Below are 25,236 nucleotides of genomic sequence, written 5' to 3'. Positions count from 1 at the left end.
TTAACAGGAGGACCAAAAAAAGTATATTTTGTTGTTGAACTTTGTGATTCAGGTTGTTTGCCTCTCGAAAGTACCTCGCCACAAAGTGAAAGCAAAAGACAAACAAATACGAGTTTCTACTCAAACAGTGACACACATTTCTAGAAATCTCTGCACAAAAGGAGCCACCATCATCCTGCTTGCTTAGATTTTAGTGACACTAAATTAGATAAGATTTTGTCTGTGATAAACAGTAAGAGATTCAACTTAGAAAGGAGGGGGGAAAAAGATCCAACTACTGAAAAATACAGTGGTGTTTTATTTGCAAATTAAAAAGCACCGACAATATTAGTTACACTGTAAAAATTATTGACAACAATTACAAATCTTTATCATACAGTCCAGGAGATTAGTACCATCATTGCTGTTATGTGTTATCACTTAATACTTTATATGGAGAGACTCAGTACCTGTGTACAATAGTTGGCAGTGAGAGGACATGAGAGGAAACAATCTGAGCGACACACCTCCGCACAACGACGTGATCCAAACTCCCCTCAGTACAGCACTGACAGTTCACACTATGGGAATGGGCTGATGGAGAGTGTAAACCCAAACACATTCAATAATTTAGGTCTACTGAGGGTTGCGTACCTATTATGTACATTACAAAGTCAGGAAATAAAGGACCGACATGTGCATTGTTATTACATCAGAACATTGTACAAAACTATTGCAATAAGAGCAGCTTCTTGTTATCTATGCTTGACATCTAGTTGCAGTGGTAACACCTCAACCGACAACCAAACGTCTTGTATGGTCTCACTGGGCATACTGTTGGTTTGCCTGGCAACTATTTCCCAGAGACAGCTTTTTTCCCCCAAAAAAAACTAAATAAATGAAACAAAATTAAAAGACAAAATATACACTTTTGACAAATAAAAAAAAAAAGCCAATGCTGAAAAAATGGATTTGAATCGCACAACCATGTTCTGTACACCATGTGAATCTCTCCGACCAGAACGTGTAATTAAACATACAGTAGCTAGCTTATGATCTTCTTCACAGATTGTAGTAGGATGCATTGTGTTAGTGTGCTTTCCAGTAACCTGTATGTTCAGAATCAATGTACGCTTGAGTGCCTTAAATATTGTGCTTTCAACATCTATCCAACCGTTCCGGCTTCAGCCTCTTTAATGGTCATGGAACTGACTACGGAGGAGGCCGAGCCAAACAGTTTTGAACACACCGGTCTTCTGTACATCTGGCCTATATCAGAAAACTGAGCTAAGATGTTTAGTTTTGGTACATTCTAAAATAATGCATTGCCGTGAGCATTTTATAAACGTTAACACAAAGTCTGCGAAAACATAAAACTTGAAAAAAAAAGAACCCTCAAAAGTCCATGTGGTAATATTTTGATGAAGATTCTGTCCTGGCACTTGTAAATGCGTTAACTAGATTCTACCAAGGCCTATCGAGTGAGGCTACAACATGCAGCCTGAGTCAAGACTCCAGATGTCCCATAATCCTCTCACACAAACACTTACCAGCACTTACTTGTCTCAAAGGCATTTCCAACCAATGTCCCTCTGTCAGTCAGGCTTTCATCCATGAAGTCAATGTCATTTCGCCTGTTTTAAACACTAAAACTCACAGTTGGAGACACAGGTGATGCTCATCTCTTCCACCTGTTGTCCAGAGCTGAAACTGAAACACAAGCTTCAGATGTTTTTTTTTCTCCTCTTGAAGTTCATGCGAAGAGGAGAAGGTTTGGGTGAGGAGAGCAGGGATGTGATTATCAAACACTGAAGGTCCCTCCTGTGCATCACTGAGTCTTACCCTCTTCTGTAGGACACAGTGGAGGCCAGCATTAGGGCGTCCATTGTCCTGGTTTGTCCTGCAGGTGAGCAACAGCAACGAGAAGCTCAAGGAAAGACAGGAGCAGCTGCTGAATGCAACTCTCTTTTTGCTCACCAGTTTCCCTGTTCATTTTAGGAAGATCACAGTTAAGTTTTGAGTTCTGGTTGGGCGTCCCATCCTCAAATCTTGGCATATTTAAGTCTCTTTCAAAACTATTTGGGATCTTCAAAATTTCAGACCGCTTGGCCCGAGTCCCCCAGCAGGGTGGAGCAGTGGTTCAGTGTGTGGAGCTTTCTCCCCCCCTGTGGTGCTGCTACCTGGTGTGGACCAGCTCTTCTCTGAGCCAGCTGGGCAGCGGCTGACCCATCCTGTAGAGCAGCTTGGACAGCTCGATGTTGTGATCCCTATAGTACTCCCTGAGGAAGGCCTGTGACTGCAGGAGACGAGATGAAATCGAAGCCAAAAACATTATCAAAAATAGTGAAAGTAATGGTCAAATGTATTTCTTAAAGCAAAAGTCTGGAGAATAATCATACCTCAGGGTCCATGTCGGGGTACCTGCGCCCTTTACTCTTTCCTAAACACTTGGTCTTTCCTCCCTCAAGCAGCTGACACCAGAAGCCTTTCTTAGGGTCAAACCTAGACATATTAGATGCATAAGATAATAAGGGACGTCAGCGTTAACGTGCTGATCGTGATGCAAGGTCTGTACATAACACAATTTTTTTTTTAAATCGTGTTAACCGCCGTCTGACATTTCTGTCTTCTGTACCAGGCCGAGCGCTGACAGCTAGAGTGATGAAACTGGTATCATGTGAAACCAGAAGACCTGAGGAATCCAGTGTCACCAACCATGTCATGCTAAATTAAAGCTCCAAAGTTAGTCTAAACTTTGGTGATGGAAAAATGGCATGGTCATTTCACAGGGGTCGCTTGACCTCTGATCTTAAGATATCTAAATGAAAATGGGTTCTAAGTGTACCCATGAGTCTCCCTTTTACAGACCTGCTAGTGCCATGAGGTTTTTTGCTGTCATGTGATTCCTAATCAAGATAATCTGGTAAGAACTGCTTTACCTGTCAACATGGACTGTCCAAACTGTTTTTAAGGCAAAATTATGGAACTGAAAATGTATTCATTCATTAGCCGTAACCTTATTTTTTTAAGGGTCGCACAGGGACTGAAGCCTATCCCAGCTGACATCGGGATATAACTGACATATGATTAAAAAATGGGATTAACTGTGATTAACTATTAAAATTCTGTGATTAATCGTTTGACAGCCCTAACAATAATGTATCATCAACCAGAGTCTTGCACAGATCTGATTTTCAAGACTGCAGAGGAACCGAAACTGCAAGAAACTGCAAGAACTGTAACTGCAAGAACCGAAACTGCACATCCTTCAATACCTTTGCGCTGTTCAAATAATTTGGATAGACAACATGTTTTAAGAAATCATTTTGGGACATTTCATTCATGTGAAACTAAGATGATATATCCTAAATTGAAGGTAATTTAACTAACTACAATTCAAATGAGTGTTACTTGCTGTAATATTGAGCAGCTCATCTCCACAGTTAATATGCCTTTTAGCAAGGCACCTCATTACAGTGGCTCTCATATAACAGCTGGTGCAGAAGAGAGAGCAGACACAGAGTCAGCAGTCCAAGGATTGAAAGATTAAATTATATTATTATCATTATCATTTGGTTTTAGTATATTTATCATCCAACAGCTGCGATCCGACCTGCATGTTTTTTGTTTGACGCAGGCCGAAACTACTAAAATAAAATCAAAACAAACCGACTTGATTAAGTACTATTGTGAAGTGCAGAACACTTAATTTACTGTTCGAATCTACTGTTACCGATCACAGCCTACATGTAGTTACATCAAAAAACATTTATCTGTTTATTGTTTGGCCATTTTATGCCTTTACTAGGTAGTGCCAGTAGAGAGATGACAGGAAACGAGGGAGAGGACGATGCAACAAAGGTCCCCCAGCGGACTCAAACCCCTAAAGGAAAGCTTTGCAACAGATTGTTAGTTTCTACAACAAAACAAGAGCAGAAAATGATTCCTGCAAAATGAAATTAAGTCTTACATGCCTGCCTTGTTTTGTTTGCTGAAGACCTGAAACTTGACTAACCAATTTTGTTGCATACACATGAGGTTCAAAATGACAAGCTACAACTAATATAACTCGAGGAATCTAAAGCTATAAATCAGTCTGTAAATCACTGCACCATACTCACGCTAGGATCTTGTGGTAATTGATGACGTTGGCCAGAGCCAGATACTTCTGGATTTTATCCATGACTGACGCAGGCTCAGTCTTCAGCATCTGTCCATCCAAGACTAACAACTGGGTGAGACACAAACAATACCCAAACGTCACAGCAGAAACACAACAGTTTTGTATGCAACAGCTGCAAAACAGTCTCACATCATTATCACAATCATTTTACAAATTTTAATAAAAATAATAAAAATAAAAAAAATACAAATGTTCTTTTTGTAACACAATGGCTCGCTGAAAACCTGACATCTGAATCAAATGATCTACTGACAGACTATTGCAGCTTTCCAGCATCACACACGTTTTATATTTCTAACTTTACATACAAGTTTATACATTGCATTGTAGCATAAAGCACAAAGTTTTATATTTGTTACACATTTTACACACTCAGCATATTATACATATAATTTTTAAATATCTTTATACTAGTGCTAATTGTTTTCATTATTACTGCAGATGTAAACCAGCTAATAGCTAAATCTGGCATGAATAATCTATTCTCTTTTTGAGATTAATGTTTTTTATGCATGGTCCTTGTTTAAATAAAGACATGAAAGACAGCACATCATCATATTATAGATTTATAGTCATTTTTGGGCAACAAGAGCTTGTTTATGGGAGACTGTCCCGAAAGGGCAGCTCCCTTCCCTCACGGACAAGTGGATTTAACACACTGCCTGTAAAGACTGACCAAAAGAGTAAACAAGCCTCCTTTAACCCAAAACCTTTCTGGGGGAAAAATACCTGCCAGCCAGCCATAAAGCTCGATTTACACAGAGGAGAAAGTTTTCCTGACTGACGCTAACTCTGCCGCTCCAAAACACTTCACATTGGTTCATTTACTGCTTACTGCCACTATGTGCATGGATACACCTACAGTACCTGGCTGGAGTGGTAGTAGTTGAGCCAGCGCTCCAGGTGGATGGCGTACCAGCCTGGCACAAGACAGCGATTCTGGAGGACCCGCAGTTTGACGGGAGCGTCATGGCCGGCGGTGATGACATCGTGGAAGGAGTATTTCAACGCCACCGGGTCATCGTGGGCTCTTTGGTGCTGAGTGCAGAAAGAGAAAAGAGGAGGATAAGTCGAAAATACACTCATAATTATTAGGGCTGTACTGGAAATCATTTTTGGCAACATTTAAGCTTATTTTGAGGTTTCTGAATGAAGCTTTGAATGCTTGATGTCATATTTTGTAACATCATCATCATCCGAAAAAAGAGTTTCAGAGTCCTCCAACAAAATCCTTAATTGGAATAAAGTGCTTTATTGGATTAAATGAGTTAGTCTTTACAGTTTTAGTTGTCATGAAAGTGATGATGTTTTGACGAAGTGCCAAATGCCAAACAAAGGCAGATCTATAATTTCATCTACTTTTTAAAAAATAAATTTACTACAACTGAGTAAGAGCTGAAACAGATTTTTGGTTTCAGGTTTTTGTAAACGATGTTGCCGTCAGATTGCTGCTAGACCGCCTCGATAATACAGTTGTGTGCAGGAGCGTCATAGTGGGGGAAAGTCATTACCCACGGGCCCTATGGGAGGGAGACCTTGAAAGGCCTGGAATCAAAAGTTTGTTTTGTCTGCATTTTTATTTATTTTTTTTCTAAGTGATAAGTTACATAACTGAAATGAAACTGTCCAAATCAAATCGACGGGGGAGACTGCACACTGTATAAATAATAGAGGGTGCTCTCTATCTTGTTCGATGCATTTTGACTTCAGGGCTTTACAACACTCTGAAGTTACTGGAGTGTTTGGATCACACAAGTCAGACACAATCCTACAATGCCACCACTGCAATCTCAATCTAACAAACTGTATTGTATAATACTATAATATTAGTGTGACCTAATCTTTATCTGCAAATGTGCAGAAAAAAACGTTTAAGCAGAATGAAAAGACATACAAAAAACAGCTGCAATACAATTTAAATGTCAACATTTCAGTCAGTGGGTGGCATGAAATCACACACTTTTAAGAGATAACACACTTTTCATTATGAGCTATTAGGCTGGTTTAAGGTTTCCTGTGACAGACCTGATACCAAGAGTACGCTCTGTCCGCCGGGTTGATGAGGATGGTGATGATCTTGGCTTTCGGCAGCAGAGCCGCAGCCCTCTGAGCAGCCACCTCAGAGTCAAAGTAGTTGGCACTCTTCTCAAAGTAGTAGTCTGAACTGGTGTTGGAGGGCAGAGGGAAATACTCCATATACCTGACGCACAGCAAACACAAACATATAAAGTGTTACACGCAGCCACAGTTGATCTGGTCATATTTGCTCTCTGCAGATAAGGATAATTTCTCTGTGTGCTGTGTGGGTGATCAACCATGTGCAACAGCTTGTCACCTCACACACACAAAAAAGAAAACACGTACAATGTTAATATTTGGGCAGCCCACTCACATAAATATCAAGCCTGCCAAGTAAATTTTGTGTTGGACTCTTGGTGCTCTGATGCATGAAGCTTCTCATTGATGCAGGTTTTAAATCAATTAAAACCTACAGGAAACTCAAAACAGTGAATTTCTAGCTAAATAGGTGTTAAAAATGTTGCTGGTCTTGCTCGTAGAAATTTAATTAATGAGTATATTTGTTTTCGTGGTCTTGGCATCATTTGCATTTTGATTCTTGATTTAATTTACATTAAATGGAAACACCCCAACCACTCCAGGGTTTGACATTTAATGAAAAAAGTAAAAAAAAAAAAAAAAACATTAATTCTTTTTTTCTTGTTTTTGTGACTTAAAATGCTTTTCAAAATATTTTAACTATATTACTACTACCTATAGATATGGAAAAGCATTTCCTGTACTGAAGTTTTAAACGTAGCAAATTACTGAAAGTGTGTTTATTGGAACTCAAACAACCATGAATTCTTTTCACCTGTACAGTGCATCTTGCCTTGATCGTTAAAGGAATACTGTAGCTGCAATGTGACCATTTGTATATCAGTTATTCATGTGTGTTAAAAACAACAAATCTATATCAAAACAGCTGTTTAGAATGTCTCACAAAACTACTGCAGTACAATCCAAGTCTCATTTAAACAGCAGTACACTCAGTATATACTAAACACATTAATTTATACAAAATTACTGATTCAACAGGTAGTTACAGTCTCATGCATGGCAGAGTAGCATGCCTGGTCACGTGCGTGCATATAAACACTGTTTAACTGTGCTTATATGCATTTGTGCTTAGGCATGTTACTCACAGGCACAAGTGTTTTAAATCATAAAGTCACAGTGAAAATGCATGTGTTATGGAAATACTAAGCATTACGACTGGTTAAATGAGACTTGAATGATACTTTGTAAACTGTATGAAAGTTTGTGAAGGATGTTTTGATATAGTTTTGATGTTAAACGTGGACCCCATTTACTTCAATTCATGAAGAATGTTCCCCTCATTTGAATTCTTTGTTCACTGTGGAGGAATGCAAGAAAATCGGTATATATATATATATATGAGTATTTTATGAACAAATGGTCATTTATTTCGGTGAAGTATTCTCTTGACACTTTGATTCCCTCCCTGTAGCATTTATAAGCAGTATGCAAACATTCAAAAATTGTTTTATAACTAAACACTTAATTTGAACATTAATGTGTATATTAATTTCCACTATTAATCAGCAATTATAACTTCTCCTGTGAAGGTGAAGTTAAGTTTATGACACTTGAATATTACTATAATGGCATTCATTATCTGATCATACACCTACAGTAGTTTGGTGTTTTTACATCTAAATTGTAGTGTGTTATGAATCACATTAAGTACATGTTTATATGCTGGCTATCAATGCTAAATGAGGGGAAATAAATACACTGACACCAGGTTAAGTGTTCCTTGCTTAATGAGTTGGTGCTGACAAACTTTCAGTGCTGACAGAATTGTTGGAGAAAAAGTACTCGCAAAAACTACTAAGTATACACCCAAATCAAGTAAGCCCAGCAATTATAAGGTGAGGTCTTTTCTGAATATATAGCTGGTTAAATGTGGTTGGTAACTGCTGCCCTGCACCGCCATCTTATTAAAGGTGGAGATGTGTGTGGGAGGTTTTGTACCAGTCAATGCCTCTGTGGTAGTTGTGCCCATTGAAGAACTGGATCTCCTCAAAGGTCTCCTTACTGGGGTAATTACTGGTCAGGTCAGGGTGCATGCCGAGAAACAGGTAGAGCGCTGTCGTCCCTGAGAAGGTAAGAAACAGCATGTGGTACAGACAAGATGAAAAGGGGAAGAAAAGAGTGAGAAGTTTTAGCATATCCTTTTACAGCAAAACCTTCTAACAGCTCACAATCTACACAATCTACTCTACTACCTCTGATTTTCAAAAAAGATCAAAATCAAAACCTCATTCAATCAGCTTTCCTCGAACATGACACGACTTTGAACTGAATGATAATTTCCAAATTTGTCCTGTAGGGGGTGTTGAAGCACTGCGTCTTACCTGTCTTCTGAGGACCGATGACGAGCAGTTTGGGGAAGCGGTCACATGTTTTCTCTTTGGACCAGATGTCCTTGTGCCTTTTGTCCTCACAAGGATCCTGTAGCCACAGAAAGATAAACAATATTTTGTTTTTAGTGTGGTCTCTACACAATTCTAACAAATTAACAAACAAGAGAAAGCAGGTTAACCTTTGTTCTTCAGGCATTTAATAAAATATGTTAGGATGAGAAAACGACGTTGCTCTAAATCTACCAATAAAGCAATGTATTGCTCATTATCACCATTGTGTTTTTACTCATCATGGCAGAAGACTCAAGCTGTTACAGTATAATGTTATATTTTAAAAGGGATACAATGTATTTTCTAGAATATTATTGTCTGCTAAATTATGTCGTTATTGCAGCTTTCTATTGCAGGATTTCAGAAATTTACAACTGAGTGCAGATTTAATATGCAATAAATATTAAAATTAATTCTCTCATCATCACCTGCCAGAGTGGATCTCTCTCGGAGGGGAACAGGCTGAAGTACTTCTGGGCGAGCTGAACAGGTGGCAGGGTCTGCATCTTCAGGTTGGTCCACGTCTGGAGGAACATCACCAGGCTTTTAAAGGTGTACAGGCCGAGGCGATCGTTTCCATAGTTGGACAGATGGGTCATGAAGATGCTAATCTGTGAATGAGGAGGAACAAGCAGAGTAAGATTTATTAAAGGGGATAAAGGTGTTAGCTTGAGCTGAAACAATTAGTTGATTAATTTGTCCACCAACATAAAAGTCAAACATTTGATTGTTCTGGCTTCTAAAATCAACTTTATTTGTCATACCTAACCATTTTTTTTTTTTTTTTTTTTTTTAAATTTCCCACTTTTGGTTCGATTAAACAAGCAATTGGAACAATGAGCTCTAAGAAATCATAACACGTGTTTTTGCTATCATCTTAAATGACAAAATGAATAAAGAAAATAATAAGCATATAAATAAGTAATTCTATGTTTTTGCCCACATAACTCTGACAACCATTTGCATCACTATACTGATTTTTAGCAGTCTCATCAGCATTAGAGCAGCATAGCTTTTAAAGGTTAACAGATATTAGGTCTGTTTTAAAACAATTGTCTGATGCCAGCATTTACACTGCATTAAGGATCGCTTCAGTGGCTTTTGGCTCATTTGTTCTATCACTGACACTGAAACAGCTCTTGAAGCTGATCTCGGGGTCTGTATGAACAGGAGGAAGGATTACAGCACTCTAAACCTGTTGCAATGATAACATGTGCACCTGACTATTTAAAGACAGACTAATAAAAATTGTGAACTTATTATTTTACTGAGCCGCTGTTACTGGTAATGCACTAAAAACACGAGTGGATGCTTTAAGGCTTATATAAACACACTTTAAATGGGACCTGTTATGCAAAATTTTAGGTTCATTGTTGTATTTCAGGTTTACATGCTTTATTGTTAAATTATCTTTTTTCCTCATATTGTCTGTGCTGGCACGCCTGTATTCACCCTCTGCCGGAGAGTGCTCAGTTTTAGTGCCTGTCTCTTTAAGCCCCCTCCCAAAAAAGTCAAGTCTGCTCTGATTGGTCAGCAACAGAGAATATCAGGGCTTTCTGCTGTAAAAAGTCACCCATCAAAACTTCTAAACACAACAAGAGATCTATGTTTGAGAAGGAACATAATTCCAAATCAGGGAGAAAGTAATAACACTGGCAACCAGATTACATGTTTTACTGATCTTAGCATGTAGCTACATGTAGCAATGTACCTGCAGCCAGGGAATGACTGCACATAGCAGCACTTCCTCCAGTTAAAAAATCAAAAATTAAAGCTTCTAAACACAACTGTACATGTTCCAAAAGAAATTTGATTCTAAATCAAGGAGAAATTAACAAAATCATTAACCAAGACTACCTGTTTCCCTGATGTAGCTTCATGTAGCAGTATAGGCTACGTAATGTAAACACTTGCAGTAGCATGCCTGGAGTGGATGACCATATAAAAAAAATCTGTCACAATTCATTTTGTGACCAAACTAGAAACAAACTGTATTTGAAATAGCCCGAAGGTTGAGATTTTGTTCACAGGGACTACTTTAACACGTTTACCTCATTATTTGAAACTTGTCATGTTAATATAAACATCCTGCAATGTAACATTATGTATTTAACTGAAAAGAAGGAAAGGAATAACAAGTCCCCGATAAGAAAAGGTTGTGGAGATACAAGGGAGGCACCAAGTGATGATTAAGCTGCTTGAACAGAGTACCCTATTACATAGGTTGGACGTTGGTTTGACAGAAGCGCAATTTTCTGCAGAGTGCATATTGCAGGGTGAAACTAGTTGCATATATATCGGTGACGCGTAATATATATATATATATATATTTCCTTTTAAAAAGAAACCATTTTTACCCATCTCAAAAAAAAAAACATTGTGACAAATGCAGCTAAAATAAAACACGCTTTCACAGTAGTGTAAAAAGAGAAAGCATGATGCCGACGACATCACAGCGTGACTCACTGACTAGTCATTGTTCTGCCCGGATTTATATTTCAATTTACACCACCAGTTAAATGGGTTTCCGAGTGTGCAAGACAAAAGCGGTGCTGTGTTTGGATGTGAATTTGACTCACAGGGTTCAGCAACACAGTGAGGAAGAGTTCTCCTCCATTGATGAGCTTGTCCAGTTCATTCGGACTGCCCGGGTAGTCTTTATAGAAGATGGTGTGTGTGAAAAGACCACACGTCTGCCTGGGCAGCACCTGTGATATGAACAAACACAGTTTTACCAAAAGGACAAATTCACACACACATACATTGGAATGAAATCACAAAGAAACGCATTCACACAAATAAACACACACACCATCAGATCTCCACTGAGAGCGGAGCTGTCAGTACTCCAGGCGGTTACCCCACACATTGTTTGCTCTCAATAACATTCATATTATGCAGCTCATCTAGCCAAAGCAAACCTCTTATTCACTCTGAGTCTATATGGAAATTCATGGAAATGCGTTTACAGTTTGGAGTGTCTGGGGAACTGAATATCAATCATCAGTAAGCAGTGGAGACTGTCCATTCAGACTGCGTTATCTCAAGGACGGGAGTGGAGCTCTGAGACCACACAGGCCGACTGAATGCCAACACTACAAAGGAAGTGGACTGAGGCTGCACTGTTTCCCATCAGTGCTGAAGGTCAACCTGGGAAACAAACAAATAAGAGTTTTTCTTCTTCTTTTGAATCTTCTGAATGCAATCTATTCAACTTTAATTCTGCTCTCATAACTTTATTATTCAGATTTGGCCAGAGCTCTGAAGTTGAATAGAGTGCAGTTTTTTGAGGGGAGGTGTTGACATTTCAGCAATTGGTTGTGTGTAGACACTTGCTATGCTGTTGCCAAAGATGTCAGTCTTTGTTATGGTGTTGAGGCATGCTGGGGCAGCACTGCTCAGACAGGTACCTCATGCAAGGCTGCACTACCATCTTACACTGTGGAGGAATACAACAGCCCAGCAAAGCTGATGAGATGATTGGCTTCCTATGGACTACTGTTGTCTTAGTGATATACGCTAAATGAAAATAAGATTCTGCTCAGTATCTTTAGGGATGAGACTTAAGGAAAGCAGAGGCAGAGAGGATGGACAGGATGAAGAGCAGCTGCTGGCCATGAGAGAAGAATAAGAACAAAAGAACTGGAGGAGGTGGAAGATGGAGAGATAATTAATGAATGAAGGATAGCCTACGCGGATGAAGAAATAGAACCCTGAAAGGGATTATTAACAGAAAAGGTAATAGATGTTGAGAAGCCAAGAGGAGGGGAAGTAAGGGGCCAGAGGTAACAAGATAATGAGGCCTTATGGATGCCCGGTGTGTTTGAAAAGTGATCTTACGCTAATGCCGCTGTGGATGAAACCTCGCCGGAAGCGGGCAGGCTTCAGGTGTGGGTATTCCTCTGTGCTGGTCACCTTGATGCCCCACACCTTCTTCCAGGCGTCGTACAGCTGCATGTGGACCGGATAGACGCCAGAGTGGTGGGGCGCCACCGCATAGCCCATGTTCGTGGGGATCCCATGCTCCTAAAGGTTGAATGAGAGAGAGTTAAAGAGCAAGAAGAAGAGAGAATGAAAAGCTCAACGTATTATGTTCCCAATATACTAAAGCCGTAATATAATCCATAAGATTTTTATGAAATCAAACCACATTTTGATCTCCGCAAGGTGTGGATCAGCTAATCTTACATACTACTGGACCTATCACCGTAATAGTTTTTGTGCACATTTCTGTGCAAGGACCTCTTGTGGTTGCTGCAATTCACAATTTTTTGAAAAACCCATTTTCTTGACTGTTTTGCACAGTCAGACTGCCGACTCCTCACTGCTCTTAACTAGTTGGTAGAGGCTACGAGTCATCATCAACATCAAGAGCAAAAGCAAAGAGCTAAAGGCATTCCCGCAAATTTTCGTGGCAAAGAACAAGCCTTGACAAGTCTGTTGCACTAAAAAACTAACATCCATAAAAAAGCATGGTCTCATTTTAAAGTTAGGCATGATACAAAAATGAAAAAAAAAAAAAGATTTGTTATCTTCATCGACATCTTGACTGTACTTCTGGACTCCACTGGCCGCAGCTGTCGCCGGAGCTAATCGCGGCAACTCTATTAGTTATTCTTTGTTTGGGAGGGGCGAGTGAGGTAGGAAGAGGATTTATTGGACATTATACCCGAGGTTTGTCCCCATGTAGCCCATCTCCTCTGGTTACACCTTGATTTTTTGTGTTGGTAGAGGCTGGGTCAACCACTCAGGCGCCAGATTCAGACTACCTTCATTAAACATGAGGGTTTTACAGGAAAACGATGCATTTTAAGTGTTTCTCACAGAATCAGAATGTATGCGTGGCGGCAGCTGGGGGTCAGGTGGCCGCCCGGGTTGTCAGCAAACTTCATGTTCTTCATGTTTGTGCAGGTGGAATTCCTCATGAGATTTTTTTTTCTTTTTTCTCCACAGTACTTTGTGAATTTTGCATCTAAGGGGGGGAATAATTGATCTGTTGATACAGTCAGAGCTGATCAGATCAATGGATGAGAGCAGCAGCTGCTGCAGAGGGAGTGAGAATATACTTGGACTCAGAGTACGCTCTGCACTCAAAAAGTGTGGTGTACTGCATAACCAATCAATATACATATATATAACAATGGCACACCTAATGAACGGTCCAACTCCAAAAATTTAAGAACAATACATGGCGGCAGATGTTTTAATCGTGGCGGGCAGCCACAAATGTGTGGGAAACCCTGTATATGCGTGTAATCCTGCATAATTTTCCTTTCTGTTTCCTGTTTGCTTTCTCACAGCTGTACAAGAGCTGTATCAACTTACTGCTAATGTAAATGGAACATCATACAGCCGCTGCTAAATGTTAAATGCGTTCAGCTGGCGAAAAATGAAGGAAAAGAAATACCAATGTCTTTTTTCGTCCTCTCTCTGTCAGCAGATCGCTTTTAATTTTTGCAAAGGGAGTAATGGAACAAGAAGGAGCTGCCACAGTGAGCTGTTAGATGAGGAGCTGCAGGCGACAGGCTGAACATCTCTAACCTCAGTAAGCTAACAAACTGCACTCTGTCCTCCTGTTGTGTGGAAAACTTCCTGTTTGAGGCATAAAATCAGATTACAGTTGCAACTATTTTTTTTCTGTTTGACTGCACTGTGAAAAGATTCAAAAGTCGCTCTGTTCAAGTAGTCTTTGCTGTACTATTAAGTACTGTTACCTCTGTGACCAAGTATTTCTGAACCAGGACAGAAATCTTACAGATTTTAACTTTAAAAACAGCATCAACACCTTAAATAACATTACCTATTTGAACAAGAAAGGTAGGATAAGCAAAAACAGCTCTGATCACAGCGCTCACTCAAAGCTGTGCCCTGACCTTCGCCCCCGCTGTCTGACTGACTGACTCACCATTGCAAATTTCTTGTTGAGCAACATCTGCTCGGCCAGCACGGACTGGTTGTGGAATAGATGGGGCTGCATGTGGCTCCACATGTGAGGGAACCACCAAAACTCCTTCACGTAGGAAAGCAGCAGGTCGTCTCCCAGGTCCTCCTCATCAGATCCTGGGCACAGCAGGGAGGGTGGAAAGCGGGGAGGAGACAAATGAGGACGAGAGGTTAACAGAAAGGAGAGGGGTAACGAGTGAAAAGGAAATGGAGGAGATAGAAGTAGACAATGACAAAGAAGAGGCAAGAGATGAAATGGGGTCAGGGATGAAATGAAAGTTAGAGAGGCGAAGGGAGAGTGAAACACGTGGAGATTAACAGCACAGGAAATAAAGTCAGGGCAAGAAGGAGAAGAAGAAATGTAGAGAAATTAAAATGATGTGAATTAAAAAATAGAAGTGTTATCTCTTTCAGTTTAGTGCATGTTCTTATCTCTGCTTGAATTAACAGTGGCAAAGGTTCTTTTCACAGGCTGCATCTCACCAGCGTGAAAGAATTTCCCTGAGAAGCCCAGATTGAAGGTGAAGTTGGGCACATGGGTGCGCAGCTCCCTTTGTGTCTCCAGCAGGGCCTGAAAGGGTGGGAGGAAAGGAGGTGAGTCAATACACGTTGCGTTCATACTGGTGCACGAGTGCATTAATGAGGAAGTGTGAACACCCAGGCACACGCGTGCCCACATACATATTTCATTCTGCAAGTTTCTTTCGGTAAACATCCAACATCCACTCCCAGTTGCCTCACTCCTCTCCTTCATTCTGTTTGATATTTCGCTCTCCTCTGATTCGGGTGTTTGTTTCATTTGATCTCCACGCTGGATGAAACTCCCAGCACACACCCTCTCTCACGCTCGCACATTTCTCCGTCTTGTCAGGGTGTGATTCGTTCCTAAAAGCTTGCTGTTGCGCTGCCAGTGAGGAGGCTTGATGCCTCTTCCATATATCTTTCTTACACCCTCTGCCTCCACATGTGAGGGGGGTCTGTTCTGCTCTGAGGGGACGCAAGCAAGGAGCTTTTCAACATTCTTTGTATGTCTCTGGGCCCCTGAAATATTCATTGCTGTGGAGCTTCTGTGACAGTGTGAGCAGTGGGGCCTGTCAGCTTTGAGCGGCCTACTGGGACGAACACATTCAAAAGGAGAAGAGGAGCGAGAAGACGGGGGTTCTGTATGACTGGCAGAGGGGAGCACATGTGTGAGGCAATTTTTATATTTTCGCAAAGGGCTGTTGAAAACACTGGTTGATGCATACCCAAGTGGGTTCAGTTTCTATTCTGAAAGTTTTACTCACTCTCAAACTCATGCACAGACTCACCTTTACATCAGGCACCTTCATGCGGGTGCCCTCCTTGCCCACAAAGATGTCATCTATATCCACCAGGATGTAGCGCTCCAGGGACAACGAGAGCCTTTTCCCTGTCAGAAAGGCCACGGCGTCCACAAACACCAACTTGTGCAGCCAGAAGACCAAGTTGTTGCCGAACAGGACCCTCTGGATACCATCATGGAGCCCCAGGTCCTGCACCACAGACGGGAGCAGAGCGGCGTTCTGCCCCATTGATGCGATGCTCTCAGCTGATTGGGTCTTGGCCAGCAACACGGGCTCGTATGTTGAGTGGTTGGACTGGAAAACGGTCCAGTCATCCCCGGGGAGTGGACCTGGCAGGGGCTGCCCGGATCGAGTGATAAAGAGCAGGGGGGACTTGGGGTTGACAGTGCAGTCCTTGAGGCCCAAGTTAGAGTGAAGAAAGAGCGGGAAGCCTTTCAGCTGCGCACTGAGCAGACTATTTTCATTGGCCTGATCAACAGAGAGACAGAGACAAGAGAGAGAAATCACACACATTCATCATACACTGGAGTGATGAAGACAGAAATGTATTGGATGTAATTCCCCAATTTCTCCAATCATGTGTGAAATAAGGAATGTCAGGCCTACTCAAACGTGAAGGCATGAGGCAGCTTCTACCTGCTATGCTCAATCTGCTGAGCTCTGAGATTGCAGTCAAAATGAATACCTCCTGCTGTGTCCTCTAACATTCAAACACCGAGGGTTCACTGATTATTCATTGAAATTTCCACCATAATGTGTCATTCTCTGATTCTCTCACATCTCTACTGCCACAGTTACACAAGCCCTACTTCCTCCTGCACTTCTACTGAAATCTTACTTGAAATTTCACCACTATGCATGTATGGGTGTTAGATGTATTTCATAAAGTTAACACCGACATGCGCTGGCTGGTGATCTGTGTTGTCAAAAATATAGATGTATTAATTCATATTGGTTCTGAGTATTGAAAACATTTGTAATGCACTTTTCACGTTATACTGATACACCAGTGATGGCTGCGATCTCTTGCTTTCTCTTTCTCTTAATGTTTACTAAATTAATTCTGCTGTTCTCTGCTAATAACAAAGAAAAGTCAATGTTTCCATTCTGTATTATAGCCTTGTTATATATATATATATATATATATATATATATATATATATATAGTGATGCAGAGGAGGCGGGGCTTGGCGTGTGTGTGTGTGTGTGTGCGTGTGTGTGTGTGTGTGTGTGTGTGTGTGTGTGTGTGTGTGTATGTATATTTTTAAATTAAAATTGTTATGAGATGAGCATTACGATGTCACAGTGATGTTGACCTTTGAGACCTTTTGGATATAAAATATCATCACTCCATCCTATTTACCATTTGTGAGAAATTGTGTTATAATTTGCAAAAATGCCCAAAAGGGTGTTTTGTGACGTCACAACGACTTTTGACCACTAAAGTCTAATTAGTTTATCGTTTAGGTCTAATTGAGAGTTTGTGCCAAATTAGAGTCAATTCCCTCAGGGCCTCCTTGGGATATTGTGTTCACGAGAATGAGGCCTGCACAAGGTCATAAGGCAGATTTCCATTACCCCTTAAACTAAAATTGTAAATATAAAATACGTTTTTACACTTGCATAAGATGGTATTTCAGATGATTCGGTTAGAGTTACAAATAAACTGTTATGAAACACCAATAACAGAAATCCAAATAGACTTGGTAGGGCACAGTTAGAGAGCGTATGAAATAGGACTGTACCCGACTCTTTTTCATATACAGTATACTGTATAGTTTTAAAGTTTGGGCTCAGTGGGACAATCAGTGTGACTGTGGCATTCATGTGGTAAACAAGCTAACGGTGCTAATTACAGATCACTAATGCACAACAACATTTTATGCTGACACTAGATATTAAACAAAAGCCTGAGACTGCAGTGTATTAACTTGCAGTGAGCTGTAAATTCACCACTTCTTACCTAACAGTGCTGTCTCTTTCTCTCTCCATAACACTGCCTGCATGTCTGCAACTGTTTGCATCAAAGAGGATTATGAAAGTCAAGAGCACTCACTCCGCAGCAAAATCTGGGGACCAAAGTGTCCCCAGAAGTTCACTACACAGAGCACTGATGAGCAAACTATTCAAAAAACGACTGTTAAACATGAAGCCATTTCAGTTGACAAAGGGGTCTCAGAATGATGATTCAAATCTCCACATTTCGAGGAGCAGCTATAATTCGAAAACCTGTTGTATGTAATCATGTTTTAGAGCCAAAGTCTCTGAGAAACAGAGGTATTGTGCCATTTTCTATAATGGACTTCTGAAACATTTTATTAGTTCAAGATCATGTTTCTAAGCAATTATACTAAAATTAGGAAAGTCACTAAGCACCAAGCTGATGAAACAACATCAAGTTTGTTTTTTGAGCTGTTAAAGAGGTCCTCAGGCGTTAACATAAAACACAGTGCATTTAAAAAAAACCAACATATTTTCGGTCTTTTAAATCTGGCATTTAGGAATTATGAGGGTATGTATCAAAGGCAACATTTTACAGATCAAAACTAATATACCTGTTATGGTGACACTGTTTACCTCAAAAATATCTCCTGCAGTTTTTGAACTGCAAGTTCTTCTTACTTATCCGCCAACAAACGCGCTGTAGAGATATGTGTAATAAGCTATAAGCTTTAGGCGTACAGTTATCAGTTGGGTTCTGCTGCAAACAGTTTGGTTTAGATAGCAGAGCAGCAGTGCCGTGTGTCCAGGTCATTGGGATGCACACCCTCGCTCTACTTCCTTCGCTCCCAATAGCCAGTAAATCCCACCAGGCTTTCGCTCCTAACCTTCACCTACACCGCCTAACATCACTGCACCACCATCCATGCCTCCACATCTCTTTTTATATTCTTCCCATGGCTCAGAGATGGTGATTAAAACCATAAGACCTGAAAACAGGCCTCGGGCAAACAGGTTCAGCTTGGGATTACTGAGAGAGAGGGAGAGGGAGAGAGAGATAGAGTGAGAGAGATATAGAGAAATAAAGAGGTACAGAGGCTGCAGACTTTATAGAAACTAAAACAAAAGGAGAGAAAACAAAAAAAAAAAAAGAAACAAGATACTGGGCAAGAGGAGTGAAAGCTACCAGATTACAGAATAAAGAAAAACAAGAAATAGATAGGAGATGAGAGAAACAGTGCAGTGGGACTGAGTGATATTAAACCAGGCAGGTCTTTCCAACCCTGTGAATCCCATCTCCTTAGAGACGGTGGAGCCAGATGGACAGGGCAGAAGGTGTGAGTGAGAGGAGGGAGGGAGAGGAGAGAGGGAGGAAGAGGGAGTGTGGTGTTGTCCTAACCTTGAAGAAGCCAATGATGCCCACTCCATATTCCACACAGTATTTGTCCAGCAGCTCTCGGTTCCAGGCGTCCAAGTTAACGTACTTGAGAATATTCTCATAAATCACCAGTGTGAAGCGCCCTCTCTCTTTGTCTGTCAATGTGGGCATGTCCCCTTTACCGGGAGAGATCTCAGTCCGGTACCTGAACCGGCCAGACTCCAAGATGGCCACGATCTCCTGACCTAGTTGAGAATACTGACTTTCAACAAACACCAGAACCACAGGATCTGTCCTGGCCCCTCCAGGATCCACCCCAGGGCCTCCTGAGACACCCCGTAAAGGTAGCAGCCGAGACGGAGTGACCCTCTGGTCGTCTGAGTCTGCGGATGCTCCCTCGGCCCCGGACACGCCCCCTCCCGATGGCTCCAGCTCCCGCTTGACGCCATAGAGGAAGTAGGCTGAGATGAAGACGCTGATGGTGCAGAAGAGGAAGAGGAGGAGGAGGGAGGTCTGCAGGGGGAGGAGACGGACCAGCCGACGGAGGCGTGACACACATCCCAGCATCGTCTCGCGCCACACCGCTCCACCCCACAAGCCCAGCAATACGGGGACAGTCTCTCTTAGTGTGGGTAGAAAACGGCGAGCGGGGGTTATTCACGACAAAGTCAGTCTTGTTATGGAGCTAAACACAAATGGCGTTAAGGTAGCAGCTGCAGCAGCTACTGGAGAAAGAAAGACGGTCTCACATTGGCTCTCCCTCATATTGCAGCGCCGCTTATGTCACCATGGCAGAGAAATAGGGGGCCTTGGACCGCTGGTACACACTTATGCCTCAGAGGGAAGGCTGGCAGGCCGAGTCACTGGTGGAGAAAGATGATGGAAGACTCCATCACCTGTCCATCATGTGAACCTGCCAACCATGTCCCGCGTAGACTTCGCACCGCTCTTTTGATTAGAGAATGATCTCTTGAGAAAAGCAATGTCGCGCAGGTCATCTCAGCAGCACCATCCCTCGGGATCGAATCTCCTCACCTAGAAAAACAGAAAGACACAAGAAAATAATGTCAAAATCTCAAAGCAAGGCAACAGCGCCTATAGAACAAACAACATATTGCATTCTTTTGTCGAGTGGGTTTAGCTGTGTGTGGGAGACGTGCGTATACTGTCAGTGCCAACACTCCAAAAGTTCACTCCAAAGTAGTCCTTGCATTCACCTACACAAAGTAAGAGCTGCCAATTTCCCCCTACACACACGCACACACTTCTAACCCCTGTGTGCACAAACATAAACACACACATACACACATACACACACACACACACAAAAATCGCTCGCTCACGCAGCCTCCACACAATCAATAGGCAGAATGTGAGTGACAACAAAGCCTTGAGGCGAGCCAATTCCAGATTCAGTCCAGTAGGACTGTGTGACTGCATACAAGTGAAGCCATCACCCGCGGGGACACTCGCCTTCTATTTCCCTCAAATCCTCAACAGTATCAAGGACCGAAATGGAGTGCAGCAGAAGGGAGAAAAGCAAGCGGATGGAAGGGAAACGATCCAAGAGCAGAGGAGTGGAAGACAGTGACAGACAGACCTGGCAACAACGGTTCCTTAACATGGGGAGAAAACCCCTTATCACACTCAATATACATCCCCATACCCTCTGCAGACCGATCATAATATACCAGCCCTTTAGTCAATCTCCATCAAGCCGAGTGAAAAAGTACAAGACGCAGCATGGGAACGGTGTGAGCTAGCCACTTACAAATACATCATTTCTCCATTTAGAGGCCTAGAGGAGAAACGCGACGGAGCATCATTACCTTTGCATGGAAATGCTCTGACCAGTCAGCTGGAGAGCTATCGAGATACACACACACACAAGCCTTTATAAAACCCTGGATACCACATTAGAGTCACAACCCTCTCAACCCAAAGACATTAAACAGTGACCACCAAACCCATCAAGACTCATCAGACACAAATTAGACATAAACTGGATTTGACAATGCCATCATAGGGTTTATTAGTAATACTATAAACCAGGGTTTAATTAAAGGTGAGTAACATTAAAAATCCGAGAGTGGCCATACTATGCAGAGCACAGTGGATCCACTGGGCTGCATTCATCCATGTGATAGCATTCCAATCAATAAATTATTGATTTTTCTCAGCCTTATCGGAGATAAACTTCAGATCCTTTCATACCTTATTTCTAACACAATTCTCAAACAGACAACACTTTGTTATTGTTATCGTTCATGTAAACACAGTACTGAATGGGGGAAATCCAGCCTGTACAGTGTCCCTTTAATGTAATCAAGGTCAGCATTCTGGCGAGCAGCTCTGCCCCCTCGAGCCTCCCAGCTAAGCTTAACGGGATGCCTTAAATCTCCCTGCGAGTGCAGTGGATGAAATCACACTTCTTTTTCTCTGAGTCGTGTCCAAGTTTCCTCTTTGCAGGGAGGCAGAGTCTAATGTAAAGAGAGGCCGTGAAAAAACTGTGGGCGTTCAGAGAATGTATCGCAGCCGAGCAGACAAAAACCAACAGCCCTGGTCGCTTGAATATCCCCCGGTACCTTGTTTGTTTGTTTCTGAGGGAGCCAGAGTTCGTGTCATGGCATATCAAAGTATGATTAGGCACAGGAAGTGACTGCTGCTGGAAACAGTCAAGCAGAAGAAGAGACGGGGGAGAAAACTTTTAACATGACACCAAGGTCCAACTATCATCCAATCATGAGGTTTCTCACTTTACAACTGTTAGTTATGAGGGCTGTGCATTAATTCATTATGTATTATTATAAATATTATATAGCAGGTGAATCTTGGGCTGCAACACATAATTACGGAATTAATGTTATTTTTTTATTAATTAATTTAGTCTATAACATGTCTGAAAGTACAAGTTCAAATTTAGATCTTTGAGCCACTTGTTTTCTTCAAACCAAAAGGTTCCCTGTAAAGTTTTTGTTTACATTCAGTGTTTCTTATTTAAGCACATGACACCTAACAAATGGGCTGAATGCATTTCTATCCTCATTAAACATGGCATTAATGGAATTAATGGAAGAAATTACAAGTTGTGTAGATAACAGCATATTTATGTATTTCTAAAAAGGATTTAATACCATCATGACACATTACTCAATAAAATGAAAAGGTATGGCATCAGAGGTGTTGTCCTCAACTGGTTAAAAGACCATATAGGCAACTGGCAACAGTTTTTGCAGACATGTGACTACCAGCGGACTCCCATAGGGGTCAGTATTAGTTCCTGAACTGATTGATCTGTATATAAATGACACCTTAAGTATTAAGAACATTGAAATGCGTTTCATCTGCAGAGGACACAAATATTTTATGTTCAGGGGAAAATATGTAGCAGCTTTTGGAGGTTGGAGTTTAATAAACAAATGATTACATTTGAAATACAAAAACTTATTTTTGGTAATCTTAACATAAGCACATAAAACTGAACTGACTATGATATTACAGAAAGATTTAAAATGAATCTTTCTATAACATCTTTGTCCATCATCGATTGTCCTCATTTTTCCTGCAGATTTACAAGGTGGCTGCATCTCAACACTGACGAGTGTCTTCATGGAAAACATGGATTTCTGTCATTTGAAAGGGCGAACGCAGCATTGTGCCGATGTGGAGGCTCTGTATCGTAATCAGCACAGCGGGAAAGGCACTGCCTACGTTGCCAAAGAGGAAAAAAGAAGTAATCTGTTTTTGGCTGGAACACAGAAAAGCAGGTACCAGTGCTCTAAATGCAAGAGAGAGTCAGTACGGTCATTATTATTGTCCTTTTCTCTGATGTTGGATATTTTAATTTAGTGTTATAGCACCAGTGGCACTTAAAAAATGTAGTTGCAAATGGCAGTCTGCGTTTGTGAATGCAGCTCTGTGTAATTTGGTAAGTTGGAAAGATAAACAGATTTGAACTTCCTGGATCAATAACTCACAACCAAACTGCTGTTAAAACTCAAGTGACACCTCTTTCTTATACACCGTTGAAAATCACTTCAATCAATGGTCTGCTTTTGGTTATACGACAACACTTGATTTGGAAAAATGTGCTTTTTCTTAAAATCTGGGATTTCTTCACTCTTACATATAGTGTTGTGTCACCAAAATCACCTTACAGAAATATAATTACAAAATCTCCTAAAATACATTGCGTGTGAGAAAGTTGTTTGAGCCAGCTGAAGCCACAGTAAAGATGTACGTGTGTGCGCATGATCAGGATGGTACCACCTCCACTTCATTTTCAGCCAGGAAAAATCCTGGTAAATAAAAATACATTTCTGGGTGTAATATTGGACAAAGAAATGTGCTGGATATCCCATATAAATATGTGCAGGCAAAGTTGGCCAGGAGCGTCGCAGTTCTGGGAAAAACAAGAAACACTCTGGATCATAAAATAATGTACACTTTGTATGGTTTACTTGTATTACCGTATTTGAATCACTGCGTGGAGGTATGGGCCAACACCTACAAAAGCAGCTTACAATCATTATGCATGCTAGAAAAAAAGGAGTCATTATGATAGTAAACAATGTTGAATATTGGCAACACACTAACAGTCTGTTTTTAAAGTCCCGTACATTGAAATTCAGGGGTCTAGTAGAATTTAGAACTTCACAAAAAATGTACAAAACAAGAATCTATTTACTTCCTGGCAATATGAAACATTTATCTTGGACAGAGAGGGCAGCTAAAGGAAAAAAAATGAAACAGCATTGTGTTCAGACCAATCTCAAAAGTGCAAAACAATTTGTGGAGTGATTTTGTGGATTGGAGTGCAGGAGAGAGTCAAACAAAAGAAAAAATATCAATTAATGTACAAAAACAACAACTTTTGCAAGGTAGAGCATGGGATTTGGAAATATCGTTTTTATTTTTACCTTCTTGAATTTGAAGTGCTGTTAATTATGCATGAAGAAGACAAAGGTTTAGCTGTGTGGATGGACACTGGGGGGAAGAGTTGGTGTGTGTGATTGAGTATTGATGGATTAGAGGTAGGGACGGGACTACATAAACACCTCGCCTCTTTTTACTTTGTTTTGGACATAATATGTTAATGTAGTTGCTTTTTGTCTGTTGCGCTTGTTTACCATTGTCTATCAATTATTTGTTTTTTTACATGCATATTTGATTTGATTTTATATAAATGTTTGATATGAAAGTATATTTTAAATTCAAGTCTACATTTGCGAAACTATTTCTTTTATACCATTTCACAACCTGCACTTAACTTGCAAGCAGTCTTCTTCTTCCTCGCCTTTGCTGGTGCATTACTGCATTTCCTGGCACACTAAAGCCACCTGTGCATCACTGGAACAGTGTGAAACCATCACAACATGGATGTTTATCATGTCGCCAAACAGTCCCACGCTCAGTAAAACGTCACTACACTACTAAATGCCACAGGGGTATTGAAGAGCTATTTCACCAGCAGAATCATATTGTGATGTTTGTTGATATCTTCTTTTGAAAAAATGTTGTTTAAAGAGACTTTTTTTCAACAAGCTTTGTATCAAAACAATGTGGGTAGTATGTGTGTGTTTTTTTTTTTTTTGCTGGATTTGGCTCATGCTTTAACTACAGGTTGTATTTCAAAATTTTTCTTCTACATTTTATTGCCCTAAACCATGCCAACACCAAAAACACAAAGACTATAGAAGTGGATAAAAAGACAGATCCACCCCAATTCAGACCGAACTCCGGTCAAACGGTAAAACTACGCAGTGCTGATCAAATATGAACCAAGACTCTGTTACTTCGTTGCCTATTTTTTGCCTCAAATGTTTTACCTCCTTAGTGTTTAACTATAATATGAGACTGTTTGTTACCAGCTGGCTGCCAGTGTGTCAAATGGCCGAGTTCGCATGAAGTCATTTAAGAGCAGAAGCATTTATTGGCCCAATGCAGCACAGTGCATTCTGGTAGTTGTGGGTTCTTCACCTCTTGAGC

General features: G+C 40.9%; 1 protein-coding gene across 1 annotated transcript in view; it reads right to left on the bottom strand.

Moving 5' to 3' along the window:
- Nucleotides 1–278: 278 nt before the first annotated feature.
- LOC121948341 (bifunctional heparan sulfate N-deacetylase/N-sulfotransferase 1-like) overlaps nucleotides 279–25,236 on the bottom strand; it is a 56,876-nt gene continuing 31,918 nt past the window's right edge. The window contains exons 2-15 of the mRNA XM_042493718.1: nucleotides 19,270–20,283; nucleotides 15,915–16,397; nucleotides 15,088–15,175; nucleotides 14,567–14,721; nucleotides 12,502–12,687; nucleotides 11,241–11,369; nucleotides 9,090–9,272; nucleotides 8,602–8,698; nucleotides 8,219–8,342; nucleotides 6,188–6,362; nucleotides 5,030–5,200; nucleotides 4,101–4,210; nucleotides 2,379–2,481; nucleotides 279–2,275 (exon numbers count right to left, since the gene is read on the bottom strand). Of these exons, the coding sequence (XP_042349652.1) occupies nucleotides 2,156–2,275; nucleotides 2,379–2,481; nucleotides 4,101–4,210; nucleotides 5,030–5,200; nucleotides 6,188–6,362; nucleotides 8,219–8,342; nucleotides 8,602–8,698; nucleotides 9,090–9,272; nucleotides 11,241–11,369; nucleotides 12,502–12,687; nucleotides 14,567–14,721; nucleotides 15,088–15,175; nucleotides 15,915–16,397; nucleotides 19,270–19,815 (2,670 nt within the window). The 5' untranslated portion in view covers nucleotides 19,816–20,283 and the 3' untranslated portion in view covers nucleotides 279–2,155. The remainder of the gene's footprint in view (nucleotides 2,276–2,378; nucleotides 2,482–4,100; nucleotides 4,211–5,029; nucleotides 5,201–6,187; nucleotides 6,363–8,218; nucleotides 8,343–8,601; nucleotides 8,699–9,089; nucleotides 9,273–11,240; nucleotides 11,370–12,501; nucleotides 12,688–14,566; nucleotides 14,722–15,087; nucleotides 15,176–15,914; nucleotides 16,398–19,269; nucleotides 20,284–25,236) is intronic.

The sequence above is a fragment of the Plectropomus leopardus genome, chromosome 9 (assembly GCF_008729295.1).
Source record: "Plectropomus leopardus isolate mb chromosome 9, YSFRI_Pleo_2.0, whole genome shotgun sequence".
NCBI classification, from domain to species: Eukaryota; Metazoa; Chordata; class Actinopteri; order Perciformes; family Serranidae; genus Plectropomus; species Plectropomus leopardus.
This window is presented reverse-complemented; position numbering and strand designations above follow the sequence as displayed.